Source organism: Heteronotia binoei, chromosome 14, assembly GCF_032191835.1.
Source record: "Heteronotia binoei isolate CCM8104 ecotype False Entrance Well chromosome 14, APGP_CSIRO_Hbin_v1, whole genome shotgun sequence".
In the NCBI taxonomy this organism is placed as follows: Eukaryota; Metazoa; Chordata; class Lepidosauria; order Squamata; family Gekkonidae; genus Heteronotia; species Heteronotia binoei.
In genome coordinates this window covers 11785229-11799007 of record NC_083236.1, presented here as the reverse complement: position 1 = coordinate 11799007, position 13779 = coordinate 11785229, and the positions used below count along the sequence as shown (strand labels likewise).

The window sequence follows — 13779 nt, the reverse complement described above, 5'->3', positions numbered from 1 at the left end:
GCTAGGGTTGCTTGGTCTGGGTTAGGAAATACCTGGAGACTTTGGAGAGTGGATCCTGGGGAGGGTGGGGCTTGAGGAGGGGCAGGAGCTCAACAGGATGTAATGTTATACTGACTATCTTCCAAAGGAGCCATTTTCTGCTGGGGAACAGATCTGTATTCTCTGGAGGCCAGTTGTAATTCCGGGAGATCTCCAGCCATGACCTGGACAGTGGCAACTCTAAAGCCATATTTGAGGGAGCTGGCAGAGAAAGACCTTTCCTGCAATTGCTGTCTGAGAGTCTTTGGTTCTGTGTCGGTGGCATAAGGAAATGGGGGAGCAGATGGCTGTGAGTCACCAGCCTGTCATCTAGGCAGTGAAGTCTGTTGTGGCCGGTGGGGGAGCGACCACTGTGTTATTTTATTCTGCCCGTTTCCTTTGTGTCTGTTTCTCTGGTTCCCCGTCCGTTTTTCAACTATAGTTTGATCTGTTCTCTTTCATTTTCCTGCCCCTGCCTGCAACGTGGCTGGCCTGACAGACACCTGAAACGAGGAGAATTGTCTCTCTGTTGGTCAGCTGGATGAAAACTCTGCAGTGTTTGCCAACAGAAACTCTTGTCCAGTGAAATCTAGTCCTTGTTCCAGGAAATACAGCTGTGATGTCTATTGCAGGCCCTTCAGCTTCCTGACAAATGCATTCCGGAGCTTCAGATCTGTTGTTGCCAACTGTCGCAGCAAATTTTCTCCCCAGAGAATTTCCCCCAGGGAAATGGGATCCTTTTTGGTTTATTATTTTATTTTATTCTCATTTGTTTAAACTATTTTAGCACATGTGGGCTCTCTGTTAAAAATAACCAGTTATAACTATAATAAGTCAAGGAAATCAACAAATAACGTCATAGTACCGAACTGAACTGCAGTTTGCTTAGAACTTTTGTCTGACAGCAGTGGTATGAAAGAACAAGAATATTATCTCTTTGTCTTAGGTTCAGGGGGGTAGCCGTGTTGGTCTGAACCAACAGAACAAAGTTGGAGTCCAGTGGCGCCTTTAAGACCAACAAATTTTAATACAGGGTATAAGCTTTAATATGCATGCGCTGAAGACGTTTGTGCACATACAAAAGCTTCTACCCAGAATAAAACTTTTGGTTTTAAAGGTGTCACTGGACTCAAACTTTGGTGTAGTGGTTCAGTGTGCGGACTCTTACCTGGGAGAACTGGGTTTGATTCCCCACTCCTCCGCTTGAACCTGCTGGAATGGCCTTGGGTCAGCCAGAGCTCTGGCAGGGGTTGTCCTTGAAAGGGCAGCTGCTGGGAGAGCCCTCTCCAGCCCCACCCACCTCACAGGGTGTCTGTTGTGGGGGAGGAAGGTAAAGGAGATCGTGAGCCGCTCTGAGACTCTTCGGCGTGGAGGGTGGGATATAAATCCAATATCTTCATCCACCTCACAGGGTGTCTGTTGTGGGGGAGGAAGGTAAAGGAGATTGTGAGCCGCTCTGAGACTCTTTGGAGTGGAGGGCGGGATATAAATCCAATATCTTCATCTACCTCACAGGGTGTCTGTTGTGGGGGAGGAAGGTAAAGGAGTTTGTGAGCCGCTCTGAGACTCTTCGGAGTGGAGGGCGGGATATAAATCCAATATCTTCATCTACCTCATAGGGTGTCTGTTGTGGGGGAGGAAGGTAAAGGAGTTTGTGAGCCGCTCTGAGACTCTTCGGAGTGGAGGGCGGGATATAAATCCAATATCTTCATCTACCTCACAGGGTGTCTGTTGTGGGGGAGGAAGGTAAAGGAGTTTGTGAGCCGCTCTGAGACTCTTCGGAGTGGAGGGCGGGATATAAATCCAATATCTTCATCTACCTCATAGGGTGTCTGTTGTGGGGGAGGAAGGTAAAGGAGTTTGTGAGCTGCTCTGAGACTCTTCGGAGTGGAGGGCGGGATATAAATCCAATATCTTCATCTACCTCACAGGGTGTCTGTTGTGGGGGAGGAAGGTAAAGGAGTTTGTGAGCCGCTCTGAGACTCTTCAGAGTGGAGGGCGGGATATAAATCCAATATCTTCATCTACCTCATAGGGTGTCTGTTGTGGGGGAGGAAGGTAAAGGAGTTTGTGAGCCGCTCTGAGACTCTTCGGAGTGGAGGGCGGGATATAAATCCAATATCTTCATCTACCTCACAGGGTGTCTGTTGTGGGGGAGGAAGGTAAAGGAGTTTGTGAGCCGCTCTGAGACTCTTCGGAGTGGAGGGCGGGATATAAATCCAATATCTTCATCTACCTCACAGGGTGTCTGTTGTGGGGGAGGAAGGGAAAGGAGATTGTGAGCCGCTCTGAGACTCTTCGGAGTGGAGGGCGGGATAGAAATCCAATATCTTCATCTACCTCACAGGGTGTCTGTTGTGGGGGAGGAAGGGAAAGGAGTTTGTGAGCCGCTCTGAGACTCTTCGGAGTGGAGGGCGGGATATAAATCCAATATCTTCATCTACCTCATAGGGTGTCTGTTGTGGGGGAGGAAGGTAAAGGAGTTTGTGAGCCGCTCTGAGACTCTTCGGAGTGGAGGGCGGGATATAAATCCAATATCTTCATCTACCTCACAGGGTGTCTGTTGTGGGGGAGGAAGGTAAAGGAGATTGTGAGCCGCTCTGAGACTCTTCGGAGTGGAGGGCGGGATAGAAATCCAATATCTTCATCTACCTCATAGGGTGTCTGTTGTGGGGGAGGAAGGTAAAGGAGATTGTGAGCCGCTCTGAGACTCTTCGGAGTGGAGGGCGGGATATAAATCCAATATCTTCATCTACCTCATAGGGTGTCTGTTGTGGGGGAGGAAGGGAAAGGAGTTTGTGAGCCGCTCTGAGACTCTTCGGAGTGGAGGGCGGGATATAAATCCAATATCTTCATCTACCTCATAGGGTGTCTGTTGTGGGGGAGGAAGGTAAAGGAGTTTGTGAGCCGCTCTGAGTCTCTTCGGAGTGGAGGGCGGGATATAAATCCAATATCTTCATCTACCTCACAGGGTGTCTGTTGTGGGGGAGGAAGGTAAAGGAGATTGTGAGCCACTCTGAGACTCTTCGGAGTGGAGGGCGGGATATAAATCCAATATCTTCATCTACCTCACAGGGTGTCTGTTGTGGGGGAGGAAGGTAAAGGAGATTGTGAGCCGCTCTGAGACTCTTCGGAGTGGAGGGCGGGATAGAAATCCAATATCTTCATCTACCTCACAGGGTGTCTGTTGTGGGGGAGGAAGGGAAAGGAGTTTGTGAGCCGCTCTGAGACTCTTCGGAGTGGAGGGCGGGATATAAATCCAATATCTTCATCTACCTCATAGGGTGTCTGTTGTGGGGGAGGAAGGTAAAGGAGTTTGTGAGCCGCTCTGAGACTCTTCGGAGTGGAGGGCGGGATATAAATCCAATATCTTCATCTACCTCACAGGGTGTCTGTTGTGGGGGAGGAAGGTAAAGGAGTTTGTGAGCCGCTCTGAGACTCTTCGGAGTGGAGGGCGGGATATAAATCCAATGTCTTCATCTACCTCACAGGGTGTCTGTTGTGGGGGAGGAAGGGAAAGGAGATTGTGAGCCGCTCTGAGACTCTTCGGAGTGGAGGGCAGGATATAAATCCAATATCTTCATCTACCTCACAGGGTGTCTGTTGTGGGGGAGGAAGGGAATGGAGATTGTGAGCCGCTCTGAGACTCTTCGGAGTGGAGGGCGGGATATAAATCCAATGTCTTCATCTACCTCACAGGGTGTCTGTTGTGGGGGAGGAAGGGAAAGGAGATTGTGAGCCGCTCTGAGACTCTTCGGAGTGGAGGGCGGGATATAAATCCAATATCTTCATCTACCTCACAGGGTGTCTGTTGTGGGGGAGGAAGGGAAAGGAGTTTGTGAGCCATTCTGAGACTCTTCGGAGTGGAGGGCAGGATATAAATCCAATATCTTCATCTACCTCACAGGATGCCTGTTGTGGGGGAGGAGGGTAAAGGAGATTGTGAGCCACTCTGAGACTCTTCAGAGTGGAGGGCAGGATATAAATCCAATATCTTCTTCTTCTTTTATTTCTTCACTTGCTCTCCTTTACAGCTGGGTCTGAGGGCCAGACTAGAAGTTACATCTGGCATGAGTTCAGTTGTAGGTGCCTGTTCTGACTCGCCGTCATGCAGAGGAACAGGGCGTCTCACCTTAGCAGTGCTCCATTGCTCCCTTTGGCTCCAAAACACTGACCAATTTCACACTCAGCTTACCCTGCGGTCATGTTCCTCTTCTCTGTGCAGCGTCCGTTGGATTCCTCACTATCTGCGCTAGAGTGACAGGAAGCGTAGCGGCTTTCGCGCACTGAACGGAAACTGGTTTTTAGAGGTTTCCATTTGGTGCACAAAAGCCGCAACGCTTCCTGTAACTCCGGCGCAGATAGTGGGAAATCCGATGGATGCTGCGCAGAGAAGAGGAACATGACCGCGGGGTAAGCTGAGTGCGAAATTGGTAACTGTGAGGAAGAAGTAAGGATTTCTAGCCTCCAGCTGAGCAGTTTTTGCCAGTGACAGTGGCTGTGGGGGACCTTTTTGGCCTGTTCTCTGGCTGCACATGATTTTCCTAGGGCAAATGGAGCCAGAGAAGGGGAAGCAGGACACCTGAAGCCATTTCAGCTGGTGAAAACGTCTCAGGTGGGAGGCTGGAAGGCCTCCTTTCCCTTTCCTAATACTCCAGAGCTGAACGGAACTGTAAAGCACTGTTGGGGTAAGGCTTCTTAAGACAGGGACCCATGTTCCAACCCATTTCAGATGTAATGTTTTGTTTGGTTCTAAGCCAGCCAGGAAGGAGAGTCTTTCTCCTCCTCTCTGTGTATGCCTCTGCCTCTTTTTTTTTTTTTTTAAACCCTAACATAAATATAGAGACTGATAGTACAATTTGCCTTACTCTTAGTCATGACTCACTAGTTGAGGACAGATGAGGTTGCTGGCTGAATTCTTGTGTGTGAGCGAAAAGAAAGTATTATTTTGTTTTCCACTTTGTGGCAGTCCTCAAAGTTTGATGTTTTTCAAACTTAACTGAGAAACTGCTGCCTATGTACTGTGGAGCATTATTTCCTGAGCTGGCAACTCAGTAAATTAGCTTTGATACAGAAAATTCTGATTTGAATTGCTCATTAGGTTAAAGACAAATTTATGGAATAGTTAAACAGTCCAGCTGTTGAACAAACAAGGGCTGCGTTGTTGAGAGGGCGCATGAACTTTTATCCTCACAGTTGTTTTCTGGTGATGGACGGATGCTTTTTCTCTCTTCTGCCCATGCATCTGTCAGGCCAGCTGAGCAACCAAGCCCTGGAAGCTGTCCCATCACCTTTGGAAGAAGAACACTGGGCTGCTAGTTCTTCTCCACGACTCCCAAACAAATGGCCCCTTGCCATCAAAAATATTCTCGTGCTCTAAACAAAACAAACTCAAAACATGCAAATACAAGCTAACCAATTTTGTATTATGCCCTTATAAAATGTGTCAGAATAATTTTGTTTGTTTTGTATTAATTGACTGGCTGATTGGAGAACTCTGGCAGGAATTGAGCGACTAGATTAATTCCACCATCATCTCTAGTCAGTCAGGTTTGGCAGGATTTTGAAACAATATAAAATCCTGTTGAGCTTATTTACCAGAGACAACAGTAGGATGAGCCTACCCAACAAAAGGCGTGATCTTTCTTTTGAAACACCTTCAGCTCTTGTGCAGGAGCGGGGGCAGCTGTCTCCAACCTAAACATCCATTTCAGCAGCCTCAGTCTCTTCCCTCACTGCCACCCTAAATGCCTGTTTTCTTTCAGCCATGCGGATTGGGTCCTATGGATTCGTTGCACCAATGGCAGTCCCTTCTTCTCAGGAAGAGCCATCCTTGCATCAAGGGATGGCTTCTTCCACCAGGAGATGGCACTGCCTTGAGCGCAACAGATCTTCAGGGTTCCAAACGGAGCTAAAGCTAGAAAAAGCAGGTCTGTTAAATCTAATGTGGACAGCACTGCAATCAATTCTGCAATAATTGCATATGCCCCCCCCCCTTTAGGACTGTCATCCTTCAGGTGGTAATTCAAATTACCTTGAATGTCTGTGTTTTCTCTTAATAATGCAACTTATTCATATATATATAAAAAACAATACAGAAACTGGGCATTCAAAACATTTTCATATAATACAAAAATCTTACATCTGCCTAATTACTTCACAAGTTTTGTATCATTCAAGGGCTGCAAATCTGTATCATTCAAGGGCTGCAAATCCAAAATACAGGCACAACATCCAACATACACAGTTAACGACGTTGCTAAATCAGAAGTTCAAGTCCAAAGTTCACAAATTCTCAAGTTCACACAAACTCTCAAGTTCACATAAGATTTCTGGATAATTGTCTCATTCTTGTGTTCCTTCTTCAGTGAGCCATATGAAATGAAGCAAGCTAAACTAGTAGTATTCCACCAAGATTGTGAGTGTCTATGCCAGGGGTCTCAAACTCATTTGTTATGAGGACTGAAACTGACATAAACGAGACCTTGTCAGGCCAGGCCATGTAGGACACAAACACAAACATTTTTTAAAAGCTTAAAATAAAACATGCTTAAAACATTAGCACTCGTTGACCTTAAAGGTGCTTGCTTTGTATCTCACCTGTCCAGTCCTGGGGACTGGGCAAAGGAAGCTCTGGTTCTTTCTTTCCTTCCCCAGGAGATCAGGAAAGGGAAGAGCCTCAGCCAAAAGAAGGAAGAGAGGCTTGGCTCGGTAGCTCTGCTGTGTGATTGAGAAAGCCTGGTAAAGCAAGCTATTCCTCCCTAAGGGAGCAGCCTCAGCCACATGTTTGACATCCCTGGTCTATGCCATACAAAACGTTATTTAGGAAGAGGTACCACGCTCTTTTCATTCAGAATATTGGAGCAGTTTACAGTCTCCTTCCCTTCCTCTCCCCACAACAGACATTCTGTGAGGTGGGTGAGGATGAGAGTGAGAACTGCCCTTGAGAGAACAACTCTGAGAGAACTGTGACTGACTCAAGGTTACCCAGCAGCTGCATGTGGAGACGTGGGGAATCAAACTCAGTTCTCCAGATTAGAGGTCTTCACTCTTAACGACTACACCAAACAACCACATGACAACACTCTTCTCCAGTTTTGCTAGAATGTCAAACATGCGGCCTGGAGCCAAATCAGGCACTCAGAGGGCTCTTATCAGGCTCCTGAGCAACTGACTGTCATCTGCTTCCTTCTCCCTCTCTCTTACTTCTTTCTGCAGCACAGCTTGCTTTGCCAGGCTTGCTCAATTGCACAGGAGCTACAGACCAAAGCCTCTGTTTTGTCTATTGGCTGAGGCTCCTCCCTTAGGGTGGAATGGGGGAGGAATAGCTTGCTTTGCCAGGCTCTCTCAATCGCACAGCAGAGCTACTGTGTCTTTCATGTGGCACCACTCCTCAGTGATCAATTCCCCCCCCCACACACACACTTGGTTACTTCTACTGGCTTGACCCCAGGTGTTGTTGGGCTCCCCAGTCATCTGGCAATCTTGTGAGAGCCATGCCTACCATTGTCCCAGCTACATGTTCCCGGCCACATGACCATGGCCTCAAAAATATAAGTTACTGTTTAACGACTCATAATTTCTCCCACCCAAAAGTCTTTGAATTAGTTACCACGCTCCAGTGTTGCTTTTCTCCAAGGACTCATTGCAGCTTTGTAGACATCTTCTGTTGGCACCTGTCTTCTGTTAGCAGAGAGGCAAGATTAGGCCTTAGCTTCCCACAATGATCTACCCTCTACTGTGGCCTCCTTTGTTCCCAACACTATTCTACATGAATCCATAAAAGAATATAATGAATATATAGGAAGGTTAGTAAATATCGATATTATGATAAACAGATTAATACAGGCATGAATTCATGTATACAAATACATCTGTGAATACATAAAACCATATTATGGATACACGAATACGCTTTGGATAATTGACCACTCCGCAGCAGTGACAATACTACTAGGAAAATCAGTAGACTGGTTCTGGACCGCATTTAAAACAAATCCTTGTCAGGGACCCGTACGTGTACCTGACAGTCGGCAGGGATGGAGTTTCTTTTTTCCCGTTCTTTTCGTGCAGGTTGAATGCAGGGTGTTTCTACAGACAGAATGTGTGTGGGGAGGGGGGGGGGCAGCCCCAGCATGCTGTCGGTAAAAGAGAACCTGATGTTCTTTGTGATTGGAAAGGCTGTGATGTCTCGTTTCCCGCAGGGCTTTTTTTACGCTGGAGCCCACCGGAGGGCAGCTCCACCTGGGATGGCTCCAGCAGAAGAAGGCAGCCGCGTGTTCTCAGACCAGCTGACCGGGCTTACTGCTGCGGCAGCTTCCTGGAACCCAGCTCACTGGCTGGCCTCACGGGGCTAAGCTGCACTGCTGCCACAGCTTCTTGTAGCCTGGCTCGCCAACCAGGTTCACGGGGCCGAGCTGTGCTGCTGCCATAGCTTTCTGGAGCCGGGCTCACCAGCCAAAAGCCACACTGCCACAGCAGCTTCCTGGAGCCTGTCTACGTATATTAAGCCTCGTAGGCCTCTTTCGTTCAAAAGTCTTCTGTTACCACATTCAGAAAATTGTTGTTGGCTAACTTCTCCTTGAACTTTCTCTGTAGTGCTGCAGTTCACATCCAAGTGCCCCAAACTGCAGAAGATATCCTTTTTAGCACATCTATTTTAAACTGTGTTAAGAGTTTTTAAGATAAGACTATTTAAGACTGTTTCCATTCCCTTTGACCTCTGATAATAGCATATTCCCTACCTCCTAATCTAACACAGCTGAATGTTTTTATGATAGTCAGTTATATTACTATATTAATTCCACTGGTTATTGATTTTTATTGGCAATGTTTTCTCTGTTTTCAGTCTGCCCTTTATATTTATTGCTTAGTGCAGTGGCCCATTTGGGGAACTGGGCTTTTTCTACTTTTTCTATTTTTAAAAAAGCCCTAATTTCCTGCATCTTTTTTAAACTTTCTGGATACTGATCTCTATGGATTATAAGTGTTGTCAATTAGAAACGAGTTCATAACTTGGACACTGTTTACATTAACTTTTCAGATTCGATTGAATAGTCGGGGACTTATCTATTCTGTGGGCTTGCTGTTGGCATCCGTTTTTGTCACTGTAAGTAAATCATCCTTATGTTTGTTGCTTTCAGAAAAGGGGCAGGTGGGCCAATGAAATGTTAGATATCTGAGGAAGTGAGCCGTTATTCACAGAACCCCCTATTGAAATAAAACTTGGTAGTCTTTAAGTTGTCACTGGATGCTTGCTTGACTTTGCTACAACAGACTAATAGCATTACCTCTCCACCACAAATCACATATTGGGCTTTTTTGCATTCTCATCTTCCTGTTTCTTCGGGGGGGGGGGGAAGGGATTCCATACATGTTTTGCTCTCTGTAGTGGTCGATTCAGTATTATATTGCTTTGACTGGCATAAAAACCTGCAGTTTAAATCAGCAGGGGGATATGCTGGACATAATGGGGTGTAATAGAATCAACCATTACAGGGAGCAAAAGAAGAAGAAGAAGAAGATATTGGATTTATATCCCGCCCTCCACTCCGAAGAGTCTCAGAGCGGCTCACAATCTCCTTTCCCTTCCTCCCCCACAACAGACACCCTGTGAGGTGGGTGGGTCTGGAGAGGGCTCTCCCAGCAGCTGCCCTTTCAAGGACAACCTCTGCCAGAGCTATGGCTGACCCAAGGCCATTCCAGCAGCTGCAAGTGGAGGAGTGGGGAAGCAAACCCGGTTCTCCCAGATAAGAGTCCGCACACTTAACCACTACACCAAAGAGCAGAAAAGGGGAAAAAAAACACTGAAGAAACAAGAATTTACAAGCAAGGAAAATGAGAATGTCGGAAGGCCCGTTGTCTTCATTTGATCTGATTTGTGTAAAAATTGCTGCTTCTGTGTAGCATCGCATTCTGCAGGGGTGGAATCCTAACTGAAGAAGAAGGTAAAGGATGTGAGCCCCCCGCTGTCAATCTCTCGTAATGCGGACTAGTTTAATCTACAACAAGCACAAAGCTAGAATTAGAAATGTGTGCAGAGCAAATCAATTTTATTGTCGATATAATTACAGTACAATTAACAAATTGACTGAAATGTGAATTTCTAAATGTTTCAATTGCTTTCTGTCAACCTAACACGAGTAAAAGATTCAGTGGGACCCCAAGATAACAGGTAGGCTGGGCCTGCCCTCTGCAGAAAATGTGTTAAATGATTCTTGGAAGCTCTCCATTGAAGGCCTTCAGGCTGTCTAATTGGGCCAAATGGTGACCAGACCTTTCTGTGAGCGAGTTAATGAAAAAAAGTCTACTCATGCTAGTCCCTCAGTGAAGCCAGGTCAGTTCATGCTCTGCGTCTATGTTTATGCTACCAGCGTGGTGCAGTGATTGACTCTAATCTAGAGAAATGGGGTGGATTTTCCCATTCCTCCACCGCGTGCAGCAAGCTGGGTGACCTTGGGTTAGTCACAGTTCTCTCAGAACTCCCTCAGCCCCCACCTATCTCACTCTTGTGGGGGGAGGAGATTGTAAGCTGCTATGAGACTCCACAAGGTAGAGAAAAGCCGGGTATAAAAATCAACTCCTCTTGACCAGCATTTCTTCTTGTGTGTTTGTAGGTGTTTGGTGTTCACTTGAACAAGTGGAAGCTGGATAAGAAGCTGGGGGGCGTGTGCCTTTTCCTCTATGGCATCTTTTTGTGTTTCTCCATCTTGACAGAATTTAACATCTTCACTTTTGTGAACTTGCCTATGTGCAGAGATCACTGATTGTGTGGATGAGACTGCTGAGAGGCATCTCCCTTCATTACTTGTGCAATATGAATGGTGTTTGACATCTCCAAGCAGTGTGTGGTGCCAGAAGCCATGAAGGACACCCTCCTTGCTGTCCATCAAAGCCCTCTTCCTGTCTGGGTTGAGCCTCTCTCTAAACCAGCCCCTTCACACAAAAAATATCTGGAAACTTCCTGCACTGATGTGAAGATTTACAAACTCAGATATTGTGAACTGTGATTTGGAGTCTAAGCGAACTAACTTCTACCTGGCACTGAGCCAGAAAAACAGAACTGCTACTGTTGTTTCTTCTTTTTAACTTATTTGATGGAAGACATATCTAATTTATGAACTGAGACTATTGCTAGGTGACAAAGAAGAGGGTACATTTTGCTGGGTGCTTTTTTTGAGGAAAACAGAAAGAATCTCTTTCATTCTCCCCTCCCGCCCCTGAGGTCGACAAATTTCTTGCAGCTTCCTTATCCTTCTGAGTGCTCCATTCATAGGACATTTCAAAAGACAGAAATGGTGATATGGGAGCTCAGTTCCAGGTACCTAGTATTGGAGTGCATCTTCTGTTTATTGAAAGAAAACATGGCAGATAGGAGTACAAAATGGCTTCCTTACAGGAAACAACGTCTCACTCAGAGGGATTCAAGAGAAGCCCCAAGTGAAGACAGACTATAGACATGAACGCTGCTGCTGTTTTATTCATAAGATCAGAATCTGATTGCTACGTCGTTTGTTGTATTTCCAAGCAATAGTTATCACCTTACCAGCCCTGGAAGGCTTAAGAGGTGGAGCCCTGTTTTTTTAAACTTTCAGTAGTTTGAGATGCAAGGTTGGATACAAAGCCCGGATTGACCTCTTAGGGTTTCTTAATATTAATCGTTTCTGTAGCACTTTTAATTTGAAAATTACTTTGCAACCCTTACCTTATTTGCCCTGAGAACAATCCTATGAGATTGTCACTAATATTCCCATGTTTCCAGTGGGGAACTGAGTCTGAGAGAAAATGGTATGGCCAAGACCGATGGATATGTGAGTCCATACAGGGCCAGCGCTAAAGTGTCCGGCCCCCTAGGCTAGGCTAACTTCCGGTGCCCCCTCCCTGCACTGATCATGTCACTGAGTCAAATGGGGAGCACCCAGTTTAGTACCCCCAGAATTGCCCTAGTGGTCCAGGTCCGCAATGAAACTCTTATCGATTGGATGAGTGCCTCTTGGTATACCGGGGATGTGGGAATAGGGGAAGGGTATGTATAGTTACTTTATTTAAAAAAAAATTGTAGACACTGGTTTCTGAAAGGCATATTTTGCACAGATATTATTACCGATGTTATCACTTGCCACTCTGTACGGGATACACTGGACTTGGAAAGGGATTTTCCCCCTCTCATACAATCAACTGGGCACAATCCACAAAGAAGGTCATCTTCATAAGCCACTTTTCAGGAAGTCTTCCTGGTGAGTCGTGTTGTCTGTCTGTTCCAAAATTTCTATTCTCCTGGAAGTTGGGGCAGCCAGGAACCACGGCCCATTACAGATACAGGCTACTGAGTAGCTAAAGTGGTGGCGAAAGATTTGCTGTCCAGTGTCCTGTGCCCCTGTGGATCTTGTCATAGTTTTCCCCTGTTCATACAGCAGAAACAAGGAATTTCAGGAGAGTTTCCAATCGGTATCCAGTTTCCACAGTTAATCGAAATCATGGGATCATGACTGTCTCCGTTACATTTAAGCACTGGGTGTTTCTGCTTTACTTGTATGTATGTTTTGTTCGGAAGTGTAACAATGAATTTCCGGTGAAGTCAACATCTGAATTATTTTTTCATATCTAGATCACCAACAAAGGTCTTTAGAGAGCCTACAAGTCTGAAGTGTTGGGGATAAAAGCAGATTTCTGAGGGGAAAATCTATCTAGCCACCAGTTTGCACCTTTTAAGTTTGATTACTTTAAAATTCATTTTATTTGGTTAAATAGTGTGAAATAAAATTTTCCAACCTGTCACATCCCTTTATCACAGCAGCTTGATTACTTGGTAGTCTACAGAGCTTTCCTTGCATCTCAGATGCACACATGGCTGTCCATGGCCATCTTGGTAGAACTCAAGCATTCATATATGACATAGCTCAATAGACAAAGGACAAGTTGGTTTATTTCTGTATGTGTTTCTTGTACTCGCTCAGGTGTCAAGTAATTTCTGTGTAAAGTAGTTGCAATAATTCTTTCAAATACTGTTCTTAGACTTTTCCCAAGCTCTATACTCCTGTGCTGTTTTATAAACATAATTCAAATGTGTCTACCCCCTTGCTTTAGACCAGTGGTTCTCAAATGTTCTGCCTTGAGAGAACCTTTTTCCACATCAGTTGATATACCCTTGAACATCTGCCCTGCCGCCCCTGTGAACTGCAGAGTTCATGTGGGAAACTGGTCAGGTCTTGGTGGCCTCATCTGAAAGGATTCTCAAGAACTCCCCCAGCGTTCCTCTGCAGCTCTGGGTAACAGGGGAGGATTGGAAGCAGCAGGGGCGAGAAGCCAGTCTACCATTACTGAACTTCTCATTAAGTAATTCATGATAAAATTCTGAAGAATCCCAAGGTTCCACAGAACCCAGTTTGAAAACCACTGTTTTTGACACCGCTGCCGTACCTTCTGTGTGATGTTTTCATTCATATCAATAATGGTAGCTATTCTGTACACTTCCTTTAATCAGATCTCTTCAGTCCCTAGAAATACATTGGATTCATTTTTAACCTTATCGGTTAATGTTTCCTTGGCTGTACTAAAATAGATAGTCTTCAGAAAACAGGTTCCTCTCAGAACCTGAACTGCTATTTTTTTTTTCCCAAGTATTTATAGGGCAGCTCCAATGGAGCTAGTTGGATCTATTTCTACGAAATAGCCTTTATCTACCCCATGGTGCAACGCGGGATTAACTACGTTGAAAGGGATCTTTCATGTTGGAGGGAATCAAATATTTTAGGAATATTG

General features: G+C 45.6%; 1 protein-coding gene across 2 annotated transcripts in view; it reads left to right on the top strand.

Annotated features, from left to right (window-relative positions):
* LOC132582502 (sodium/potassium/calcium exchanger 3) overlaps positions 1–12795 on the top strand; it is an 85494-nt gene extending 72699 nt beyond the window's left edge. For both annotated transcript variants that reach the window (XM_060254097.1, XM_060254096.1), the window contains exons 14-15: positions 9062–9127; positions 10635–12795. In XM_060254097.1, the coding sequence (XP_060110080.1) occupies positions 9062–9127; positions 10635–10784 (216 nt within the window). In that variant the 3' untranslated portion in view covers positions 10785–12795. The remainder of the gene's footprint in view (positions 1–9061; positions 9128–10634) is intronic.
* The last annotated feature ends 984 nt before the right edge of the window (positions 12796–13779 follow it).